This window comes from Lontra canadensis, unplaced genomic scaffold (genome assembly GCF_010015895.1).
Source record: "Lontra canadensis isolate GAN:19392208 unplaced genomic scaffold, GSC_riverotter_1.0 scaffold42, whole genome shotgun sequence".
Lineage (NCBI taxonomy): Eukaryota > Metazoa > Chordata > Mammalia > Carnivora > Mustelidae > Lontra > Lontra canadensis.
The window spans coordinates 2,813,290-2,839,226 of NW_022631036.1; the positions used below are offsets into that span (position 1 = coordinate 2,813,290).

At 36.5% G+C, this 25,937-nt stretch overlaps 1 protein-coding gene across 2 annotated transcripts in view; it reads right to left on the reverse strand.

The window, feature by feature from the left end:
• The window catches only part of KLHDC1 (kelch domain containing 1), a 49,368-nt gene that overhangs the window by 5,739 nt on the left and 17,692 nt on the right, over positions 1-25,937 (reverse strand). The window contains exons 5-13 of one of the 2 annotated variants that reach the window (XM_032871177.1): positions 22,110-22,188; positions 21,732-21,779; positions 20,454-20,537; positions 16,897-16,980; positions 16,366-16,424; positions 11,729-11,841; positions 9,754-9,826; positions 4,873-4,957; positions 3,156-3,208 (exon numbers count right to left, since the gene is read on the reverse strand). In XM_032871177.1, coding sequence (XP_032727068.1) covers positions 3,156-3,208; positions 4,873-4,957; positions 9,754-9,826; positions 11,729-11,841; positions 16,366-16,424; positions 16,897-16,980; positions 20,454-20,537; positions 21,732-21,779; positions 22,110-22,188 — 678 coding nt within the window. The remainder of the gene's footprint in view (positions 1-3,155; positions 3,209-4,872; positions 4,958-9,753; positions 9,827-11,728; positions 11,842-16,365; positions 16,425-16,896; positions 16,981-20,453; positions 20,538-21,731; positions 21,780-22,109; positions 22,189-25,937) is intronic. The other variant, XM_032871176.1, reaches the window with a different exon arrangement.

Sequence of the window (25,937 nt, forward strand, 5' to 3'; positions counted from 1 at the left end):
ATGGCCAAACACCACAGCATTTTTCGATCCAGATATTCTGTGACCTCTTTACAGTTAGTAGTCTCTCTGACTTCAGTTCTTTCCTCCTTCCGTTTTTCATTTCTCATTTCCAGTATCTCCTGGTTCACCTTTCACTTTCCTGGTCATTCTCTTGTACCTCTTTTCCTCGAACTCCTCAGATGTTGAGTTCTTAGCGCTCAGTTGTTGGCTTCATCCTTACTCTTAAAATTCTTCTTGGGCAGAGCTAGCACATGCCCATTTATACTTCAGTGATTCTTTTTTTTTTTTTTTAAGATTTTATTTACTTATTTGACAGAGAGAGAGTACGCACTAGTAGGCAGAGTGGCAGGCAGAGAGAGAAGCAGGCTCCCCACTGAGCAGAGAGCCAGATGTGGGACTTGATCCCAGGACACTGGGATCATGACCTGAGCCAAAGGCAGGTGCTTAACTGATTGAGCCACCCAGGCACCCTATGATTTTTTTTTTTTTTTTAAGTAGGCTCCATGCACCAACATGGGGCTTGAACTCATGACTCTGACATAAGGATCTGAGCTGAGATCATGAGTTGGATGCTTAACCAACTGAGCCACCCGGGAGTCCCTATCCTCCAATGATTCTTTATGTCTATCCCAGATATCTCTCCATATACTTATCTAGTTAATGAATAGCTCCATTAAAGATGCCATAAGTACTTCAAGCTCAAAAGGCCCCAAACCAAATTCATCTTTCTAAGCCATCCTACCTTCAAACTCATTTCCTTCTTCATAGACTCTCTATTACTAATTCTTCCCTCTTCTTTTCCTACCAAGCCCATTCTACCTCCATCCCTTCTCCAGCTCCATGGCCACTTTCAAGATCAGTCCCACACTTTGTGTTTGACCACTGTAAGACTCTATTAACTTTCCTTACACAGTAATATAACCCTCTAATCTCTTATCCACATTGTTCTCAAAGGAGCTTTCTTATTTGTAATATGATCATCTCATTCCTCTGCTGCAAATTTTTCAGTGGTTCTTGATCTCCCACAAGATAATGTAAACTCATCTGCATGAAACACAAAGGCTCTAGATGATATATGGTTTCTGATTTCTTGTCGAACTCCCTACCTCATGCATATGTCTAGGAACGCTCAAAAATTCAGTTTCCAGAACATATATATTTGTGTATCTTGTACTAACACCCTTGCACTGCTTGTTTGTAGCAAACTGTCTCAAACTCTTCCTCTTCTGCAAAGACTCTGCTAGCCCTCACCATCTTAACCACATAGGTAGAGGGTCTTCTTTGTCAGTAGTCCCATTAACTTCGTATATGCTTCTCTTAAAACAATTTTATTTTTCTTTTATAGTTGTTGAACCCCTGCCTTCTATATTACTAGCAGTTTAAGGGAAAGAGCATGACTTTTCACTTCATTAGTATAGTGCCGTCCCATGGCAGGCACTTGAATACTATATTTTTTGATCCCTGCATATAAAGAACTTACAATCTACTTAGGGAAAGTAGTTATGTTCACAGCAAAAGTTAAGTAACAATACAAGACAGTATAATCATGACATCTGCACTTTAGAACTATGGTGCACCTGGGTGGTTGAGTGGGTTAAAGCCTCTGCCTTCAGCTTGGGTCATGATCTCAGGGTCCTGGGATCGAGCCCCTCATCGAGTTCTCTGCTCGGCGGGGAACCTGCTTTCCCCCCCTCTCTCTGCCTGCCTCTCTGCCTACTTGTGATCTCTGTCAAATAAATAAATAAAATCTTTAAAAAAAAAAAAAGAACTATGTTGGGGTCTTCCAAAAATTCCTAAGTTCAGGCCACGCCCCAGACCAATTAAATCATAACACATGGGCGGAGAACACAGGCATCAATACTTTTTGAAGTTCCCTATGAGATTATATAACATGCAGTCACAGAAGGAACCACTGCAGTAATAGAAGGAGGGGTCTCTCTCTCAAATAAATAAAATCTTAAAAAAGCAAAACAAAACAAAACAAACTGGTCACCGAGCAACTTTTACTTCACTCAAATCCTTCTTCCTGACCCTCACAGGAAATGGGATTTTTTTTTTTAAGATTTTATTTATTTATTAGAGAGAGAGAGAGAGAGAGAGATCACAGGGAGGCAGAGAAGCAGGCAGAGAGAGAGGGGGAAGCAGGCTCCCCACCGAGCAGAGAGCCCGATTTGGGACTCAATCCCAGGACCCTGGGATCATGACCTGAGCTGAAGGCAGAGGCTTAACCCACTGAGCCACTCAGGCACCCCAAGAAATGGGATTTTTTTTTTTTTTCCACAATATTCCAACTAAACCTTGTAAACTTTGTTAAACCTTCCTTTTAAAGCAAGAATGTATGAGCTAAGACATTGTAAGTCACACCACCAATTTAATAACAGCTTTGGTGTTAAAAAAAAAGAGAGAAATTCTACTAAATTAAATGCATATATATGTGTGTCTATTATTGGACACACTCTGATTTCAGAAAAGTTAAAATATGAAATATTTCAGGCTTAGAACCAAGGAAGTACAGTAAGTTTAATATTCCCATATAAAAATATGATTGTATTATATATTTTAATTTTTAAAAATCACATTGGTGTATGGTTCACTATTATAAGCTTGATTATACTTTTAGGAAGATATAAACATTTTCTTAAATTCAAGTCATAAACTACTTGAAAAGTTACCACACTTCTCAAAAAGGAAGATGAAAGAAATTATCATATCTTAATAGCATATACATATCATATCTTTTTTTAAAAAATATTTTATTTATTTATTTGACAGACAGAAATCACAAGTAGGCAGAGGCAGGCAGAGAGAGAGGGGGAAGCAGGCTCCCTGCTGAGCAGAGAGCTGAGCAGAGAGCCCGATGCAGGGCTGGATCCCAGGACCCTGGGATCATGACCTGAGCCAAAGGCAGAGGCTTTAACCCACTGAGCCACCCAGGCACCCCTACATATCGTATCTTAATAGCGTATAATTATATGCTATTATACCTTAATATAATATATTAATATTTATTTTATATATATAGCATATACTAATAAGATATGATAATTTCTTTCATATTCCTTTATTTATATGTATATAGCATATATATATGTATATATGTATATAGCATATATATATATATATATATATATAATATATATAATGAATTTACTTACCTGAGTAGTGAGTAAGGCTGTGTTTGAAAGATCAATAAATCATTACAGTGGCCCTAATCAACATAAAAAAAGAATTATTAAGGTGTTTAAAAGAATAAAAATGCATTAATAATTTAATATTTTTATTTTGTAAATGTAAAAGAAATTATAAGCAGCAAATTAATCTCTCCCCCTAGTTATTCATACACACACACACACCATACATATACACACACCTGCTAGCCACACAAACTTTGGGTAGGTCACTACCATTTCTCAATGACCAAGTTTTTACCTAACCACAACATATACAATTGCAAATTTAAAATTCAGATACATGTTTTTCTCTTAGAACAATGAGCTCAAAACGAGAAAAGTAGTGATTTTCAAGCTTTTTTGTTTTTAAGGAGAACTTTTCTCTTCCAAATGACTCTTATTTTAAAATCTCTTTATCTTGTCTCTATTTTCTAAATGGTCCAGGAGTCCCTGGGAATTCATTTGGAAATCTCTGATCCCAGAAGATTTTTTGAATAATGATTCTCTCATCTAAAAGTTAATGTGGAAGAATGAACAGAAAAATGTCCCTAATCCTTTCAAATAAGCCTTTAGAATTTCATAATTTATGATCATGATTTTAATCAGGATTCCTGTTTTAATGATAAACTCTGTATCCTACCAATTTCTAGTGCCAAGAAAAAGAAGACAAACCACAAAATTCGCTTTTAAATTAAATGCAAAGTCGTGGTTTTAATCTTTTGTTGAAACATTGAATTCTCATCCAGAGAAAGTTCTCAGACTTTCAATGTATGAAACGTTTAAATTGGAGGTTTCAAAACTGTAAAGTAAACCAAATCCCCTGGAGAGAAGCCAGCCCATTTCAGGGTTCGCCACTTGGCAGGCACAACTCTGGAGATAACTATGTCTAGAAAGATGTCGGGGAGAGTGCTGGCACCAACATGGCTGGATTCTGGCTGGTGCCTCCTGTCCCTGCCAGTTCTGAGTCCCGCTGTTCCCAAATGTCCTACACAAACCAGAGCAACCAATCCTGAGCTGCTGTCCCATCACAACACAGTAGAAGCGTGGCCACCTTGCTCTGAAATTCCCAAGGTGCAAGGAGTGAAAGAACAATACTCTCCAAATGCTTTTCATTTATTTATTTGACCTTAGTTTTATCAAATTTTAAAACTGCAGTGCTTTACTCTTAAATATAAGGTGGGTAAAGCTGTGGCAAAAGACACATAAAGTAAAAAGAAAGTACAGTTAAAAATTTCAAGCTACTTTCTTCTTGATGGGAGAAGCTAGCACTGGTTTTCCAGTTATTAGATGAGGTACCAATTTCATGGGGACTTACTACTATACTTAGTAGTTTATGTATACATTGTATATAGTCTTATGAAATATCAATTATAACTTGGAAATATTTTAATCTAATAAAATTACAAACACCCATACTATGGTGAGACTCAGACTCAGAAAAAGAAGGTCTTTTAAAAGCTCTTAATAACTTGACTAATGACGTTTGTCATTAGTCAAACTAATGAGTTTGATTTGTAAACTCAAAATATCCTGAAATACTTCACAAAAGCTACTCGTTCTGAAGATTAATCACACTATCAAGTAACATTTCATATTCTCCCATATTTGGCAATGTGGGAATATCAATAATTCTGCTGAATAGCCATTTAGTTAGAATAACAAAACCACTCAGAGGAAATAGTTAGATGTGAAATTTTCTTACTGTATCCAAGGAAAGTAAATCATCTTTGCTCCCACCAAATACCATTATTTCATTTTCTTTCCCCAAACAGGCTGTATGCCATAACCTATAATTGAAAATTATAAGCAGAGTAAAATACTATGAAGAAGGAAACTATATATGACATATAAATCAATTTTAAACTGCACACTTCACATTTAATCTATTTCAAAATGGGCATGATTGAATTTGAACCTTTGGCATATCCTAAAAGAGATTTTGAAGATTCCTCTAGAATCACTAAACCATTAGATTCTCATTAAATCACATCAATTAAGGAGATGAACCCTAATAATTATTTTCTATTATATCCCCCAACCTTTTTCTAGCCTCTTAATCTTATAGATATTATCAGTGAAATAAAATTAATTAAAAAGGAACTGATCATCCTTTTGCTGAAAAATGGAACTTTTCCCTAATTTTCTTATTATTATCTGCCATGTTCCTGTTTTCAACATTTTTGGCTTTTCTTTCCTGTTCTCTGTTCCCCATCCCCTAACAAACCCAACTTGGTTGTCCCTTCACGTTTACACTGTCACACTACTTATCACTCTGGGCACAGAATACCAGAATTGTTCCTTATTTTTCTGTCTCTAGTCTCTCTCAGCTACACTTGACTGTTAAATAATATTTTTGAAATGTTTTTAACCACGGACATGTCCTGATCAGGAAGCAACTGTGCCATTTTTCTCAGCCTCATATGCATGATCAATGATTATTTCTTTTTCTCAAAATTCTTAATTCTTGGCCCCTCCCACTGCAATGAACCCTCTCTTCCTCCCAAGTTCATTTATTTGCATCCCTTAAGAGAAAATCTTATCTGTCTGTAGGCTTTTGCTCACCCCATTTCTTATGCTTAAGATGATAAGTCATTCTTTCAGGGCCTTAAGCACAGGTTCAAAATCTCCAGGAATCATCCAAATACCCAAACAAACCAGCTCGGTTACCCTCCCTGGTTAGCACCTTTGAAGATTTCCATGTTCGTTTTATAATCTTCAGACTTACATTTGGACAGAAACTGCTCTATATACTACTTTAATTATCTGATGTGTGGATCTTCTAAAGGTCCACACGTGAGGTCCTTAGATCAAAACTTGCCAGTGGTGTGCTGGAAGGGGCTTACCGGGTCGGTGAAACAAAGTCTGCCTGTCTCTGTCCAAATCCACGTTCAGTGCCATCTCGGTGGGAGCCTGAAATTGGCCATGGTGGGAACCAGCAAATACTACAAATTAGGGCTTTTTTGTTTTGTTTTTCCTGGAAAGCAGTCGTTTAAGCCTTTACCAGCACACCACTGCAACTTGGGAAATCTAATTTTATGCTTCTCCTTAAAAATGCCTAAATATGGTGCTCTACGTCCAGTGGGGGGGGTCAAAAACTCTAATTAACAAAAGGAAATGCAAAAAAACACCATAATTTATTCAATTATTAAATAAATTATTTCGTAGGAGTAGAGCATCTAATGTTCTTTTGGAAATGGTCTGATAGCTCACAGTCATCTCCCATTTCACATTATTTACAAAGCATAAACATATGTTTGATAAAATTCAGTACTTTGGGGAGCTCTAAGTCTCAGGACAAAAAAGTACATGTAAAGTTCTCAATTTTAGAAGATAAATCGAGAATTTTACAAAGTCATTGCTTTGACTCTGAATTTTGATGACTTCCCTTAATAGACCAAATTACTGAAGCAACAGACACCCCAGTTACACATTATCACTTATTTTATTACCACATCACTTATTTTTAGTACATTTATCCTTTTCACTTAACTCCCACAAGTGCAAACAGTAGGATTATGCACAATTGGCTACATCAAGTACTTTCCTCAAATGATCACTCACACATTCAATGACAGTTGCACTCGGCACCCAGGATAGAACTGAGTCATAAGGGATTTTGTTTCGGAAATGCTCTGCCCAACTCTCCAACTTATATGTTAGAACATAAATTGATGTAAGTCTTCATTGACACCCAGATTATGGTGTGAGCTTGGGAATGAGGAATTGGATAAAGGAAGTCGAATACAAGGAACATTTAATTTCTGGGAGAGAAGGCCATGTGTAACCTCGGCACAATCATGGGATCCATCAGGAAGTACTGGAGGCTCCATAAGTGAATGCTTTGTTGGACTTCTTTTCTAGACATGTTATAAAAAAAAGGTCCTTGCTGACAGCTACTTATCCAGGCAGTTGGATATGGCTAGAAAGATGGCCTTTCAACCAAGCCTTGCTCTAACTAAGGTGCGACCTGGAGAAGAGAGTGAAATGCTACAAAATGGTGGTTTTCAACCAGGGCTGATTTTGCCCCCAAAGGACATTTGCCAATATCTGAAATAGTTTGATTGTCACAAATCCAGATGTGTGTGTGAGGGGGGCACAGTACTACTAGGCTCTAGTGGGTGAAGGCCAAATTTGCCACTAAACATCCTCCAGGGCATAGGACACCCCTAGTAACAAAGAATAATTTGGTCCAAAATGTCAGTTGTGCCGAGGCTGAGAAACCCTGCTGTAGGATTACAAGAGGAGAATTGGGCCATTTACATTTCAAATTATAACTTGAAACAGCACAAAATGTATTTAGATGTTAAGTAAATTCTCACTCATAAAAAATTAGTACACATACATATATATATATATATGTTCTCCTTACACTAAACTGTATCCCACCTGTTCTCCTCCTCACCTCATACCTGAAGATAGATCTGCCTCTGTCTTATCTGCCTTAGGGAAACTCTGGCCTGGACTTCATCATCGAAGAACACTGGAAAGCCTTTCCTGCCTTGATTTTGGTGACATCTAGCTTGCAACCTGATGTTTGTCTATAGACTGATAGTTTATGTCCTCTCACAGCTGCTCTAAACTTATCACCTAAACATTCTAATAAAGCATATTATTTACATGACACATCAGCTGAATTCAAAGAAATCTCTTTACATAGCTCAGTTCTAACTAATATCATTATTAATAATAGTTGTGTTGCTCTAAATACTTATTAAGGATTGAATTATAAAATAGGAGCAATTTAAAAATTAAACATATTCTTAATAACACTCTGGTCCAAAATTACTGCAGTCATACATTCAAACAACTGAAAGAGAACTAAGAGCTTCTCTAGTCCAACTCCCTTATTTCGCGGGATGAAGAAATTAATGCTCAGTTTCTTTAAGTGACTTTCCCAAAGCCAAAAAGCTAAGTAGTAGCTGAGCAAGGACTAGAACACTGGGTTCCCATATCTTAATATACAACTCTTTAAGTTAAAAAATGCATTTCAAAAGATCCAAATTGCTAAAATAATACATTTCAATGAATTTTTACACATGAAAATATAAGAATCACGTATGTAATTATGATAAACTCTAACTGTTTTATGCATATTAATATAAATATAGACACTGAAAGATATACAAATTCCTTCTCAACTTTTTCTCAAGTAAGTTACTTAATTGTCATTTATTAAACTTCTGAAATGCACACGACTGAGTTAACTTCACACTTGTATACATAATCTATAGCAAAAAAATTTCTGAAATACATGGCATGCAAAAGAGTAAAATCTATTACTAACTGCAATGATTATAATGTGTTGACTCTGAATTTCCTAAGAATATATTTTTATTATACTATTCTCTCAAATTAGAAAAAAAAAAGTATTACAATTCTAATGTGGTTTTCTTTGTACAGTTGACCCTTGAACAACACAGGGGTTGGGGCAGTGATACCCCCCAGAACTGAAGATTGACATACGATTTTGGGCTCCTCAAAACTAATAGCTAACTATTGCCCAGAAGCCTTACCAATAACATAAATCCAAGTAATACATATTTTGTATGTAATATGTATTATGTACTGTATTCTTACAATAAAGGAAACTAGAGAAAAGAAAACATTATAAAAAATGAATAAATAAATAAAAAGCAAAATCAGACCTACAAATACAGAGAACAAAGTGATGACTGAGAGAGGAAAAGGGAGTGGGGAGGATGGGCAAAACAGGTGAAGGGGATTGGGAGATACAGGCTTCCGGTTATGGATGAGTAAATCATGGGAATAAAAGGTACAGCATGGGAATACAGTCAGTGACACTGTGGTAGCGTTGCATAGTGACAGAGGGCACCTACAACTGTGGTGAGCATAGGTTAATGTATAGAGCTGTTGAATCACCATGTTATACACCTGAGACTAATGTAACATTGTGTGTCAACTACTCACATTTTAAAAAAGAGAATGTTATTAAGAAACTCATATGGAAAATACATTTATAGTACTGTGTACATTAAAAAAAATGTATGTAGTAAATGGATCCATGCAATTCAAACTTGTGTTGTCAACGATCAATTGTAGTATGATTATATATTGTTTCTACAATTTTTACTCTATAATATATGACAAATAATTTACGTCTTTTTTTTCAAAAAATTCATATTAATGACTACATCAGTTAATTAAGATAATAATCTGCCATCTATTGATCAACATTAAAGTAATTTTCTTATTAAATTGCAAAAAACCTCTTCTAAAAACAAATAATTACTAAAGCCAACCCCATTCTTGTCTACTTATCAAAAATATTAACATTATATGATACTTCCAATTTCTTAGCCTTTTCATATTATCAGGCAAGATTACACATTTACCTAAAAGAGTAACATTTTTAAGTATGCAAACATGGATGAAAACAGAATAGACCATATCTAACAATCAGACATAATTAAAATGATAACTACTTAGGTAACATCTAGCTTATTTGAAAGATATCTTTCTTGATTATTTACAATTTTAATGGCAAACACTATAAAATCAGTGCTATATTTTAATACTTCAGAAATTCTTAACTATTTTACTAGTCATTAACTTCTAGAGTTACCTGGGTCTTGTTTTAGGTAAGTGTGTAAGTTGTTTCCAACCATTTGTTATAACATTATAAATCCAGCCGTCACCTGCAATTAAGACAGTTCAGAAAGTAAGATTAGGTCTTTAGTATAAAATTTAAACTTTTTCCCAAATTTATCATGCTATATTTATACAACTGTCTTTTTTTGTGTGTATGTATATTTTCTCACAAAAATTTTCAGAGATATACACAGGTAGAATGGCCATGATATGCACCATATGGCCATGACATGCACCCTCACATACCCCAAATTCAACAACTATCCAGGTTTTGTCACACGTGCTCCATTTATCTCTTTTTTGTTATTCTTGTGGCTCAGTTACTCTAAAGCAAATCTTAGCTCTCCTGTCATTTCCCCCACATATACTTCAGTAAACATCACTTTAAAAAATACATTGTTTACAGAACCACAATGCCATTATCTCATTGCCATAATGCCATTATCATAGTCAACAAAATTAATTCTTGGTATCCTATAATACCCAGAAATTAAGCTGAGTCTGTACAGGAGGGCTCCGACTGGACTAAGAGTTAGGACAGGGAATTCCCCACATGTCCATGACTAAAAACACCAAATAGGAATTAAAAACATTAAAGCTCAGGGCTCCTGGGTAGCTCAGTTGGTTGAGGGACTGCCTTCGGTTTAGGTCACGATCCCGGACTTCTAGGATCGAGTCCCGCATTGGGCTCCAAGCTCCTTGGGGAGTCTGCTTCTCCCTCTGACCTTCGCCTCTCTCATGCTCTCTCTCACTCATTCTCTCTCAAATAAATAAAATCTTTTAAATAAATAAATAAATAAAAATAACAAAAACATTAAAGCTCAAAAGACATGATATTAAACAACCCCTACTGAAACAAATGGATGTTAGTTTTTGTTTTTTTTTAAGATTTTATCTATTTATTTGACAGACAGAAATCACAAGTAGACAGAGAGGCAGACAGAGAGAGAGAGGAGGAAGCAGGCTTCCTGCTGAGCAGAGCCCGACACGGGGCTCGATCCCAGGACCCTGAGATGACCTGAACTGAAGGCAGAGGCTTTAACCCACTGAGCCACCCAGGCGCCCCTAGATGTTAGTTTTTTATTAGACTCCAAATCTCTTTTAATTAAAAACCTTCAAATTGGAGAAGCATAATGATTTGCAATACCTAACACCCCTACTAGAAACTCCTCTGTTTCCCTAGCCAACCTCTGGAGTCCCTTTGCTGCTTGACTCATAGTTGATGATCAATAAATTGCTGTTGAAAAATAAAAAGTTGTTTCCAGATCCTATATGGAAGTGTATAAATGAGGTTTCTTATGAAAACCTCTCTAGTCATGGAAAACTTCTGAGTTAAGAAAACACAAAACACCTAACATCAAACTAGAGAGTGGATATTCTTAAGTCATTTGTCTATCCTGATACCACCATTTTACTGCTGGAAAAACAAAAACAAAACCCCAGCATTACAAAACCACAGCCGTTGGAATTAGCAATGACAGGAGTTTAAAGTTTCTGGCTAAGCACTTTCCTTTATAGTTTTGGAACAAAAAGAGAAGCAACTGGCCTTCGTACCTTATATTTCCAGAGCCTTCTGGGGAAGACTGTTCTTCTAATCCCCATTCTAGGCTACAATGTAAGTATCTAGATCAAAAATCAGGAAGGCACAGAACCACAGAATATTATAGTTGAAAGGGGCTTTAATTCATCTAGCTTCAACCACCCTTCCTTTTCTATATACCTAGGAAACAGGAGAACATGGAGAGCCAAATGTACTAAAGCAAAGGGGTCTTCTAATTCTTAATGAAAGCATACAGTTGGGGATAAAAGTAAACCAGAAAATGAAAGAAAGAGAGAAAGGAAGAAAGGGAGGGAGGGAGGGAGGGAGGAAAGAAGGAAACTTATGTATCAAATACAATTAAGAAAAAAGAATGAGATAATAATTGTAGGCTAAACTTTAATTGACTTACTTAATGGAATATTGTCTGCACTTAGTCCACCAAATAGAAAAAGTTTATCATCAGCTATTGGTGTTAAAGTATGCCATGACCGATGTTTGGGGTTTTCTCCATTAACAGGAATCCTGTGGTAAGGGGGAAAAAAAAATCTAGTTACTGTGTTAGTCAAAATGAAAGGTCTCTGATCATCTCAGATTAAGGTAAAAAACTGCCTCATACTTTTTTTTAAAAAGCTGCTTTTACTATCTCCAGCTGCATTAAGGTTAAGATTTCAAAAACATTCTTGGGGTGCCCGGGTGGCTCAGTGGATTAAGCCTCCGCCTTGGCTCAGGTCAGGATCTCAGGGCTCTCTGCTCAGCAGGGAGCCTGCTTTCCCCTCTCTCTCTGCCTGCCCCTCTGCCTACTTGTGATTTGTCAAATAAATAAAATCTTTTTAAAAAAATTCTTAAATGCTTAGATGAATTTAGACAATCTTTTCATTTAGCTCTATGCCACTTGGTCACAGAACACAGACTGAAAATTACAGTCAGTTCCCAGTGCGTGCTTCATATCATGTCGTTTAATCCATATAACTTCTTAAGTTTTTCAACATAATTATTTTTTATGTCTGTAACTTTTTACAGTGGGCCCATGTTTAATTTTATATTTTTAGCTGATTTCCTCAAGGATATTATGGGATTTGGGTGCTGTTGCTTTTACTTTGGTTTACTTCCCTTACAATTTCCCAAAGCCTCTTTACCTGAAAATGCTAGCTACTCTAGTTTCAAAATAAAAGTATGCAGGAGCACCTGGGTGGCTAAGTCAGGTAAGCAGCTGCCTTTGGCTCAGGTCATGGTCCTAGAGTCCCGGGATAGAGGCCCATGTCAGGCTCCCTGCTCAGTGGGGAATCTGCTTCACCCTGTCCCTATGGTCCACCCCCCTCATTATCAAGCTTTCCCTGTGTCTCTCTCTCAAATAAATGAATAAAATCTTTAAAATAAATAAATAAATAAAAATAAAATAAAATAAAAGTAGGTCTGGGTGGCTCGGTCGGTTAAGCGTCTGCCTTCTGCTCAGGTCATGATCCCAGGGTCCTGGGATGGAGTCCGGCATTGGGGTCCCTGCTCAGTGGAGAGTCTGCTTCTCCCTCTGCCTCTCCCCACCACCCACCCTGGCTTGTGCTCTCTCTCTCGCTCACTCTCTCTTAAATAAATAAAGTCTAAAATACAAAACAAAACAAAAACAAAGACATCACAAGAAAAGAAAATGACAGACCAATATTGGTCATGAACATAGACGCAAAAATCCTCACTCACCAAAATTTTAGTAAATCAAATCCAAAAACTTAAAAGAATTATACACCATGACCAAATAAGACTTATCCCCAGTATGCAAGGCTGTTCAACACTCAAAAAGCAGCTAATGGAATCCACCATATCAATAGGCTAAAAAAAAAATCAAATGATCATATCAAAAGCAGCAGGAAAATAGAAGCATGGCTTCCTGCTCATCAGGGAGTCTGCTTCTATCTCTCTCTATCTCTCTCCCTCTGTCCCTCCTCACTGTACACTCTCTCTCTCTCAAATAAATAAATACAATCTTAAAAAAAAGAAAAAGTTTGCAAGCCATTCCAGGTCCAGGATAAACCTCTAAAAGTTTCAAATACTGTCCTATTCTTAAAGAAATAAAAACATAAGTACAAAAGTTTAACTTAGGAGGTAAGAGGATACCATTCTCCAGCATTCTGGAATATTCCAGAATAATATGGGCCATTTGTAGAAGATATAATTATTTTTTCCAAAATGGAAGTATTTTTATGGTTTGTGTTGGCTATAAGAATCATTTTGGTTACAAAAGATTCAACAACCACAAAAGTAGTTTTTTTCACAAAAGTATTCTTAAAAAAGAGAGTTCTCTTATACTCCTGTCCTCCAGTGATGAGAAATAATAATAATTTGGTATATATCTTTCTAGGTTTAATGTACATATAAACATATTTATTAAAAAATATAAATGGGGGGTGCCTGGGTGGCTCAGTGGGTTAAGCCTCTGCCTTCGGCTCAGGTCATGATTTCAGGGTCCTGGGATCGAGCCCTGCATCGGGCTCTCTGCTCGGTGGGGAGCCTGCTTCCTTCTCTCTCTCTGCCTGCCTCTCTGCCTGCTTGTGATTTGTCTGTCAAATAAATAAATAAAATCTTAAAAAAATACATATATATATATATGGGATCATATATTCTGTTCTGCAACTTTTTTCATTCAACTAATACTTTGTAGAATATTTCTGTAAGTATAACTTCCTTTGGTAATGGAAGCATAGTAGCCACTGTACAAATGTGCCATAATTTAAACAATCCCCACTTGGAAACATGAGGGCTGACCCCCAGTTCTTGCATTTACAATAATGTTGTAACACAAACACACACATGCGCACGCATCCAATTACGGTCTTTAGAGAAACTCCAGATCAAAGTAGGAATTCCATTTTATGTTTTATTTTTTTAAAGATTTTATTTACTTATCTGACACAGAGACAAAGAGAGAGAGGGAGAGCACAAGCAGGGGAAGTGTCAGGGAGAGAGAGAAGCAGGCTCCCCGCAGAGCAGGGAGCCCAACAAGGTGGGGCTCAATCCCAGTACCCCAGAATCATGACCCGAGCCTAAGGCAGATGCTTACCCAAGCAGGCATCCCTGGCTTGCATACTTGTATTTTATTTTACATTTTAAACATATTGCCCCCCCAATTTTACATTTTAAATATATTGCCAAACTACCTTCCAGAAAAACTGTACCAATTTATACTCCCACTAATAGTCTTGTTATAAATGAGCACACCTTGTTATTTGTAATTATTTTTTATCTGATAATTGAAAACTATTATTTTTAGTTCCATTTCTTTGATTGTCTATAAGGTTGAACACCTTTTAAAAATAATTTTGGGGGGCATGTGGGTGGCTCAGTTGGTTAAGTGTCTGCCTTTGGTTGGGGTCATGGTCTCAGAGTCCTGGGACTGAGCCCTGTTTGAGGCTCCTTGCTCAGTGGGGAGTCTGCTTCTCCCTCTCCCTCCCCTTATTCATGCTCTTTCTCTCTCTTTCAAATAAATAAATGAAATCTTAAAAAAAATAACTTTTGCCCATTTGTATTTCTCCCATGAGTTGCTCATTTATGTTCTTTGTCCACTTTTCTGTTGGATCGTTTGTCTTTTTCTCACTGATTTTCTTTTCTTTTTTTTAAACATTTTTTTAAAGATTTTATTCACTTCTTTGACAGACAGAGATCACAAGTAGGCAGAGAGGCAGGCAGAGAGAGAGGGGGAAGCAGGCTCCCCGCTGAGCAGAGTGCCTGATACAGGGCTCAATCCCAGGACCCTGGGATCATGACCTGAGCCAAAGGCAGAGGCTTTAACCCACTGAGCCACCCAGGAGCCCCTCTTACTGATTTTCTAAGTTCCTATGGCTTTAAGCCCTGTAAAATATACTGCAGGGGCACCCAGGTGGCTCAGTCAGTTACTCATCTGCCTTCAGCTCAGGTGGTGATCTCAGGGTCTTGGGATCCAGCCACACACTGGGCTCCCTGCTCAGCAGAGAGCCTGCTTCTCCTCTCTTTGCCCCTCTCCCCACTCATGCTTTCTCTCTTTCTCTCTCTAGCAAATAAATAAAATCTTTTTAAAAATACTGTAAATATGACTTTTAGTTTTTTGTTTGTATTTTCCAATTTGCCTTTTAACTTTGGTGAAGTTTTTTTTTTTTAGATTTTATTTATTTATTTATTTATTTGTAGGGCACCTTGGTGGTCAGTCAGTTAAGCATTTGTCTTCAGCTCATATCATGATCTCAGGGTCCTGGGATCGAGCCCCATGTTGGGCTCCCCATTCTGTTGGGGAGTCTGTTTCTCCCTCTCTCTGCCTCTCCCCACTGTTCGTGCTCTCTCCCTCTCAAAAATATAAATATTTTTAAAAATAAAGATTTTATTTATGTATTTGAGAGAGAGCACAAGAAGGAGGAGAGGGAGACACAATCTCCCCTTGATCCCAGGACTTGATCCCAGGACCGCAAGATCATGACTGGAAGGCAGACACTCAACGGACTGAGCCACCCAAGCACCCTGGGTTTATACCATTTTTAAAAAAACTTTCTCAATTGCAAGATTTCAAAGACAATCTGCTATAATTGTTTTTTTGGCCATTTCACAGTTTCATTTTTAATAGTATTTCTATTTTAGAATAATATATAGCTCTAATTCCATCTCATTACACGAACAGCTGAAGTGATAGGTAAATAGATTTATTCTATTGTTAATTATATACTTTGAACCACAATTAAAATCTGGCTTTTCCCTACTTCATTTTGTTTACTTGTTATGACCCCAATAAACTGTTCCTTCATTTCTTCTTCTGACCAGTTCTCAAGAATACTTAGTACAAAACCAGTACTTTTACATAATCAATTTTCAACTGCTGGTATTCTCATGTTTTATTTAATTTGGTTAAAGAACAAACTCTGCATTTAAATCTGTATATTCCTTGCTTAGACATATGATCTGAAGGAAAAAGATACTAGTTCAGTTTTAGAGACTCAGATTTGGATTATGATCCAAAAGACAGAGAGACAGACAGACAGACACACACACACACATATGCCTTTTGATTAAAATATACTTAAATCTCGTACTTACCTTCCAGACCAAGTCCAGGTATCTAAGTTCAGATAGTGCAAATCATTCATCCTAGTTTGCTAAAATAAAAGTGTGTTAAATTAGTCTGTGTTTTACATCTTTCATGGGCTAAAATTTTGGTTTTAAAATAAGTTCAGATTAAAAATAGACCATCTCCATTTTACCAAACATCAGAAATTTATATATTGGGAAAAAATGCTAAGTGTTAATAAAATTAATCTAGAGCTACCCAATTAATTTATGGGGGGGGGTGGAGGGAGAAATGGGTTTAAAGTAACAGGATTTAAAGTCAGAAATTTTAAAAACTTTTCTGGTTATTCACTGATGTGAAGGATTCTCTTCACTAAACTATGATTCATAAATCATCCATGATGACTCATGTATAGTCTGTTTAGGGGATGGAAAATAAAAGTTACTGAACAGCATTTTAGTATCTAGATAATTTGAATAGTCTGTTGTTCCCCCAAATCAGAAAATAATTTATGTAAGTAGAATCACACATAAAAATACCATTTCCATGAAAACACTAACCAAAACACGTCCACCAAAGATATAGCCCTTATTTCCAAGAACGGCACACGTGTGTGCGGCTCGCGGCTGTGGAGGAACTCCACCCTGCAAGCAGAAATGAGAAAACAGAATGCAAAGCCTTGAAACATGTCTAAGGAAGTCCCACTCCTACGCTCAGTATGAGAAATACCTGACCACCAGATCACCATTACCACTGTAATTCAATAAAAATCCTAAGGCAAAATTTCATTCTGAGTAGTAATAATTATAGACAGTATTCTTCAAAAATGAAATTTAGGGGTGGCCCAGTCACTGGGGGGTCTGCCTCTTGGTTTCGGCTGAGGTCATGATCTCAGGGTCCTGAGATGGAGCCCTGCCTCCCGTGGGCGCTCAGCAGGGAGTCTGCTTGAGATTCTCCATCTTCCTCTCGCTATGCCCCTCCCCCGCTCTTGTGCATGCTCTCTCTCAATAAATAAATCTTAAAAAAAAAAAAAAGAATGGAACTTATTTACTCTGAGCTTTACTTTTTAAAGTGTTTTTCTTAACTGCCTGACACTATTTAGCAAAATAAAGTTTCATGTAAATTTCAGCTTGAACTATAAAGAATTAAAAATCAAATTAAAACGATTCTCTCTTCCCCCTTCCCTCTCTTCCCACACCCCTCCCCCAAAAGTTCATATTATGAGTGAGTAGTACACAATGATCTCAGAGACTCTAAGAAATTACATCCGTCCCCTCAAACTCTTGGGAGTCTTAAATTCCACAATAAGGACTTCACTCTTGCCTTAAGCCAAACATTGCTTTATCACTTACTAAAACTCTTCCCATTAACTGGTAACACTTTTCTATACTTTACTTTGAATAAATATAAATCTCTTCTCCAGAGAAGTTTGGATTGGTGGGAAAAGAGAGAATATAATGGGTAGATGAATGAATGAAATTTAAAGGAAAAATTTTCTGTATAATTTCCATGTGTTCAGGGTGGGTGCCTTTGTGTATGCATTTCATTCCAAGTTCTGAAAGAACTTTTTCAACATTTTCAGCACATTGGCTCCTGAATGTGGGCATAGGACATTTAAGCTCTACAGCCAATATCATAACTCTCAAGACTTTTCAGGCTTACTCGAATGACTGTCCTGAAGCCAACACCAGAAGAAATAATTCAGATATTACCAATTTAACACTTATATAAGTGAGAAAGAACCTTTTGAAATGTGGTTTCAGTCATTCCAGCAAAACACAATCATTATTATTACCCCATTCCTGATCTGAAATTTTGGAAAAATTATTCTACTATATACACATTGATTATGAAATAAATACCAAACTTCTGTCAAGTGCATTTATTAGCCATCTAAAGCTTCTGAATAAACTGAGTTCATGTAATTCTAAACAAAAACAAAGAAATGGTGATCCCAGGGTCCTAGGATCGAGCCCCACGTCGGGCTCTCTGCTGGGCAGGGAGCCTGCTTCCCCCTCTCTCTCTGCCTGCCTCTCTGCCTACTTGTGATCTCTGTCTGTTAAATAAATAAATTAAAAAAAACAAAAACAAAAACAAAGAAATGGCATTTACATTAATCTGTGTGTCTAATTGCCTAAGTAACGCACAATGCTTATTAAGTTGCTTGAAATAATGAAAACAACTCGAAGATATCTATTACTAGTATATTGCTCTTAAGGGGTAAAAATCCCATATAGAAAAAACACTTTCAACCTTTCCATTTTATAGATGACACACTAAATGGCTTATCTAAAGTATACAGCTCTTATAGGACAGAATTAGAATGCAAACCGAATTTCTTTTAACTTTGACACCAATAATTGGTACACCCTTCCATGCTGCCTTGTCTTTTGATCCTAATATTGGGAATAATGAAGTATTTTAAGAATGTCTCTAAAAAATGAAGAGACATCCAGGCACAGCCATGTGAGAATTTTCAATAAAATATAAACAATATGAGAACTCATTTGAAGAAATCGTCAGAGAAATTACACTGAAAAACTTGGTAAATATGAACTAAAATAGGGTTAGGTGTGTGTAAAAATGTTGGAGAAAGCTATAGACCGAGGTAAGAAGAGAAAGAAGGAGCCTAAGAACTAGTTACAAGCTACCTGAGCTCCCTTTTCCTCAGGAGCACATTCTACTTTTTTTATTATTATTATTTTTTAAAGTAGGCTCCAGCCCAATATGGAACATGAACTCACAACCTTGAGGACAAGAGTTGCATGCTCCACTGAATGGGCCAGGCTGGTACCCTGAGAGGAGCACATACTACAAATATGCCTTCAAGAGCTGCAGACTCCTGGTTTTTCTGTAAAGAAGTAGAGGCAACAGATGCCCGAGAGAGATCCAGGATGAGTTTCAGTAGATACAGTCTCAACACTGTTTCTTGGCACCTGCTTGCTGACATAAGATTATCTGAATAGAGATAAAATGCTTTTATTTCATTAACAAAAGACATAAATCTTAAAATTCAAATGGATGTATGTCATTTGTGCCTATTTGTGGACAGTTTTGGTTTTGTCCGTTTAGCACTCCATTTGGCGCAGTTCTGGTGACCTATTACCTACAATCCTCTGCTCCCCTAGGGTAAGCCCGAGACACGGGCCTAGCCTGTCATCTCTTTGGGAACAGGGACCAATGTAAAGAGTGGGAACCTGCCCAAATATGCAGAGTCCTCTTCTAAGACTAATTTATAGACCTTGAAAGAAAAAGCACCAGTGGAAAGGACTGCCTGGATAGCCAGGACCACGTTCCCTCCTAAATGAGCTGGCTGGTCTGCAGTAGACAGAATGAAGCTAGAACACAAAGAGAAGCAAAGAGAAGTTGACGAAGAGCTATGGAAAATGTTGTGATGGTGTGGAGTAACTTCCTCTAGCTCCTGAGGCCCTAGTCCCTGCGGCTCTTCCACTATGTGAGCCACTCCAAAATATACCTTCCCTCTATGTAAAAATTCATTATGGCTTAAGCTAAGTTGAATTTGGGTTTGCTCACTAGTTCATGAAAGAGAATAATAATGTATTTTTGTCATGCTTTAATTGTATGTAGATTTCAAGAGTATGAAATATGGGCTTTTCAAAATTATGGACTTGACTGTAAAAGGATTTAAAAAAAAAAGATTTTATTTATTCATTTTTGAGAGAGAAAGAGTGGCGGAGAGAGCGAGAGAGCCCGTGTACATGAGTGGGGGCGGGGGGAGAGGCAGGGGAGAAGCAGACTCCCCCCTGAGCAGGGACTCTATCCCAGGATCCAGAGATCTTGACCTGAGTCAAAGGCAGACACTTAACTGATTGAGCCACCCAGGTGCCCTAAAAGGATATTTTAAAAGTGCCATCATTACATCATACTTGTGGGTAAAGGACAATGATGGTACCCACTTTGGAAGATTTTTCTAGACAACCTTAGCTAACCTGGAAAAAAATAGGTGATTTAAAAAAAAAAAAGAGTATTAGTGATGGCACTTAAGGGGTTTTATGATTATAAACTCAATTGCTAAAATCCAAATAACTTAGCAAAAAATATTCTTTTAAGGTATCAATGAATATACAAATACAAAGGTAATTTTTACAATACTTACTTTAATTTCTGGTTGAAACCAATTCTGTGTCTTTGTATCAAATACATGAACATCATTATGCCATCCCCAGAATATCTGTTCTTCCTAAAACAGGAATTTTTAAAATATTTCAAAGCTTTTGTGAACTTTAGGTTATTGTAACAAATTTCATTGCATATTTACTGGTGAAATAATAAATACCATTATAAAAATAGAGGTTAAGTGTTACCACAGTCATAAAGCTAAAGCACACACCCATGACTCATAAAGTGTGGCCTCCGGACTAGTCGCAGCAGTCACCTGGCAACTTGTCTTCTCATAGCATTGCTTGCAGTGAGTCATAACTTTACTTGTTGATAATCTTCCATTCCTCTCAAAGAATAATCTCTTTTAAAGTTGCAGAGGACAGAATGACATTTATATTTTGCACTCTGTGTTCCTAGAGTACATGCTCAGAATTCCTAATCTTTACAATTAGGAACTTCAGTGGACCATGGTTCCTTTTTCCAAAAAGTTCCAATCACTTCTACTTAACCAAGCAATTTGTTCTTATAGGTGAAACTTGGGCTTACCCTCTTGTTTGTCTTCTAAGAGACAAAATTGTCAGCAGGGCAAATATTTAGCAATTACACTATATTTATCATCTCTGGGTTGTTGAAATCCTCTATTCCTGCTTTAGCTTGCCTCTGTGTCAGTTTTATGTTCTATGCCAGAAATACATCATTCATTTTTGTCAGAACTTGTCAAACAATTTAAACACACTAAACAATTTACTTAAATTAAAATATAAATGCAATCTACTTGTACACCCAAAACTACATGGTTCTTAGCCTAATGGTACTAGGAGAGAAAAAAAATGAGTAAAAATACGTAGATCAAAGTAATGGGAATTTATATTTTTGAAAATTATCAGTAATACTGTAAGTAACAAAATTTTAAGAGGCAAAAGATTTATGCAATCTGAAGAGAAACCAGAGTATTAGTAACAAAACTTTAAAGATATTTTATTTTAAAAACTCAAAAACCTTGTAAATACAGAGATCTTTTTAAATACCCATATACAAAAAGATATATATGAAATGTACATATAGATTTACATTATAATGTACAATAATAATATATGCTAGTAAAAGGTAAAAGCAAAGAGCTACTATATTTGTTGATGCTGGGATCAATGGTTTCTAAAGTTGTCTTTTAAAGGGTTTCATTTTCATGTCATGTCTTATTTCATTAGTAACAGTTTATTCTCTAACCAGTAAGAATAAGTAGGAAAGGTAATATCACTACCAACTTACTCACTGTCAAACAGAGGTCAGCCTGAGCTATGAATAGTTCTGGTGGACACACCTAAAAGGAGATGTATTTCAACAACAGCCGTTCTGGTTATCTGTGAGCAAAGTTTTTCCAAGTTGTGCTAAAATCTCTACTTGTCTAACAGAAACAGGTATAAGTGATTAATAAAGTAAGAAATTACTCTCCCGGTAGCCATGAAGGCTAATACCACTAGGTGAGAGAAGATGAGAGAAACTCCTCCAACTGAATCTAAATCCAAAAAAGAGAAAACACATCTTTCTCATAGTGTCAATTGTGGCAAGTTAAATTGAAAAAGACTGGACTCATTATTTCTAAAGACTTTAAAGTGATACTAAATTAGAGGAAAATGTAAACAGTGATTACCCAAGATGCATCATGAACATCAAAACAGTCTTGGAGTTCATTGTGTCTCCTACACCCATAGCCACCAAAATATATTAATCTGAAAAACAAATACAAAAGAACACACTTTAGAATTCTACTTCCAGTCTGTTCATCAAAAGTTGAAAGAGATCCTCTCTTTCACCCTAATAACCTAAACTAGCCAAGTAAACTAAAAAACCATAGTTAAAAAAAAAATCAAAGAGAGAAGGGAACAAAGAAGTCTAAATGAACTATTCCAGAAAGCGATGAACTGTCAATAAAAGGGAAAAGACCCGTGTGTACCTACTCTCATTCCTGGTATAAGAGCAAGAGGAAAAAGAATCCAGGACAGGTAGAGTTCGTAAAAGAAACCACCCAGATCAGGAGATCTGAAGGAAATACATCAGAAGCATACTAAGTCATTATAGCACACAGGATGGCTGCCCTCAAAAGACCAAGGGAGGAGGTACAAGGCAGAAAAAGATCTCCCAAGGTACAGAAAGCAAAAGGTGGGATTGGAGAGCAAAGAGAACTTCCTGGTGACCCAAAGACCTCCCAATGAGGCTATGAAACAAGGAGAGATCTTCCAGAGTTCTGAGGGAGGGAACAGTGTGAAGTACAGCTGAACTTCTTTAGGCAATCTGCAGTGCTCAAAGGAGAGTCATGATCTTGCCTCAAAATATTTGAAGGCAATTGTACAACAGTTGTAACAGTTTCAACAATTCCAAACACAAATCAACTATGAATGAGACTGACTGAACTACCACTCACTCTAGCAGCCTAAGAAAAACAGAAAGGCCATGTCCTTTTCTGGAAAGAAATATTTTTCCTAAACCTTATTATTCTTTCATAGAGAATGTCTGGAATGTGGTGAAAAAAATTACAAGATACATGAAAAGGCAAAAAAAAAAAAAAAAGAAAGAAAGAAAGAAAGAAAGAAAGAGACCGATGATCAAGAGAGGGGTCAATATAAGCTGATCCCAAGGTGGCCCAGATAGTGGAATGATCAGACATGGCATTTACAATAACTATGATAAAGATGCCAACAGATATAGTTTGTAAGAGGTGGACAACATGCAAGAACAACAGAGCAATTTCAGTAGAGATGTGGAACCATGAAAAAGAACTGCTAAAGTGGAAATGCTAAATTGAAAAAAAGATGTCAGAAATAAAGAATTGATTAAATAGGCTTCACAGGAGACTGGACATAGCAATGGAAAGATCAGTGAACTTGAAGACAGGTCAAGAGGCTAATAAAAAGTATCCAAGGGACATCTGGGTGGCTCAGTTGGTTAAGTTGCTGCCTTTGGCTTGGGTCATGATCCCAGGGTCCAGGGATCAAGTTCCACATGGGGCTCCAGTCCCCGCATGGGGCTCCATGCTTGGTGGGGAGTCTGCTTTTCCCTCTGCCTGTGCTCCCCCCTTGCTTGTGCTCTCTCTCTCTCTGACAAATAAATAAATAAAATCTTAAAAAAAAAAAAGTATCCAAATTAAAGAGAAGAAAAGAGATGGGGGTGGGGGCGGGAATCCAAGGAGCCCAGGCTCTGTGGAGCAATACGAAATCGTCCTCTGTCATATAACAGGAATCCCAGAAGGAGAAGAGACAAATAAACGTTTAGGAGAAATGTTTGATAATTACTAAGAGCTTCCTAAAACTGATGAAAGATGTAAACCCACCAACCCAAAAAGCTCAGTGCACTCTAAGAAGGATAAATACAAGGGAAACTACAAATAGGAACCTTTCAATCAGTGAGGAGCAAAAATTTAAAAAACAGATAAAGAAAAGCCAGAGGAAAAAAAAGACATATATGGGGGAACAAAAACACAAATGAGAGTGAATTTCTCACGAGAAAAATGGAGGCCAAAAGCAATGTAATAAAATCTTTAAAGTGCTGAAAGAAAAAAAAAAATGTCAACCAATGGGTGGAAGAAAAAAAATCACAAGAGAAATTAAAAATTACCTAGAAATGAATAAAAATGAAAATACAATAAAACAAAACTTATGGTATGTAGTGAAGGTGGTGCTCAGAGGGAATTTTATAGCTGTAAATGCCTACATATTTTTTTTAAAAACATCTCAAATCAATAACATAACTGTACACACTAAGGAATTAGAAAGAGAAGAGCAAACTAAACCCAAAGATAACAAGAGGAAGGAAATCATGAAAAATAAAGGAGAATAAGCAAAACAGTGAATAGAAAAATAGAGAAAAACAACAAACCAAAAGTTGGTTCTTTGAAAAGAACAACGAAATTGACAAATCTTTGGCTAGGTTGACAAAGAGAAAAGAAGAGAAGACTCAAAGCACTAACACTGGAAATTACAAGAAGGGACATTACTATCAACATTACAGAAATTAAAAGGATTACAAGAGAATACTACAAAAACTATGTCAACAGATTGGATAAGTTAGATAAAACAGAATCGTTTCTGAAAAGATACTATAAAAAATGGCTTATGAAGAAATAGAAAAACTGAATAAATGTATATAATTGAGTCAGTAGTCAAAAAATCTCCCAAAAAAGACAAGCTCAAGGCCAGATAGTTTCAGTGGTGAACTATACCAAACATTTACAGAATAATCAATACCAACCTTCTCAAAGTCTTCCCCCCAGAAAAAATGAAGAGAAAAGAACACTTACTCACTCTATGAGGCCAGCCAACCCAAAACATTAGAACAAAAAAACCCTGCCTATGTCTGGTAAGAGATTAATATCCAGAATAAGTAAAGAACTCCTATAACTCAATAACAAAAAGACAAACCGATTTTTAAAAATGGGCAAAGGACTTAAATAGACATTTCTCCAAAGAAGATCTACAAATGGCTAATAAGCATATGAAAAATGGTCAAACCATTAGTCCCTGGGGAAATACAAATCAAAACCACAATGAACACCACTTCACACCCATTAGGATAGCTATTATTTTTAAAAAAGAAGAAAGAAAGAAAGAAAGGAAGAAAAAGAAAAGAACAAGTGTTGGCAAGGACATAGAGAAATTAGAATCCAAGTACATTGCCAGAGGAAATATGATATGGCACAGTCATTGGGGAAAAATAGATCAGTGCTTTCTAAAAAAATTAAACATAGAATTACCATATGACCCAGAAATTCTACTCTTAGGTATATATCCAAAAGAATTGAAAACAGGGACTCAAACAATACTTGAAAGCCAATGTTCATAGCAGCATTATTCACCACAGCCAAAAGGTGGAAACAAAGCAAGTGTTCATCAGATGAACAGATAAATGCACACAATGCATATAATGGAATGTTATTCAGCCTTAAAAAGGAATAAGTTCTGATATCATACTACAACTTAGTGAACTCTGAAAATATTTTAAGTGAAATAAGCCAGACACCAAAGAACAAATATTGAATGATTCCACTTCTATGAAATATCCATAATAGGCAAATTCATGGAGATAGAAAGTAGATTAGAAGTTACCAGAGCCTGGGGAGAAGGGGGAATGGGGAAGTATTACTTAATGGGTATAGAGTCCCTGTTGGGAGTGATGATAAATTTGGGAACTAAATAATGTCGATGGTTGCACAAAATTGTGACTGTAATTAATGCCACTGCATTAGACGTTTAAATATGGTTAAAATGGCAAATTTTATGTTATATATATTTTATCATGACTTTATCATGTCATGATAAAGGTGTAGTAAAAAGTAAGTCTCTCTCCTACTTTCACTCAGTCTCCCTATCTAGGGCAAATACTGTTTCCCATTTCTTGTATATATGAACAAGAAAAACTTCAAAAGATCAAAAATACTTTGTAGAGTTGGGATCAACTAAGTCTAAGACACAAAAGCACTCATCAT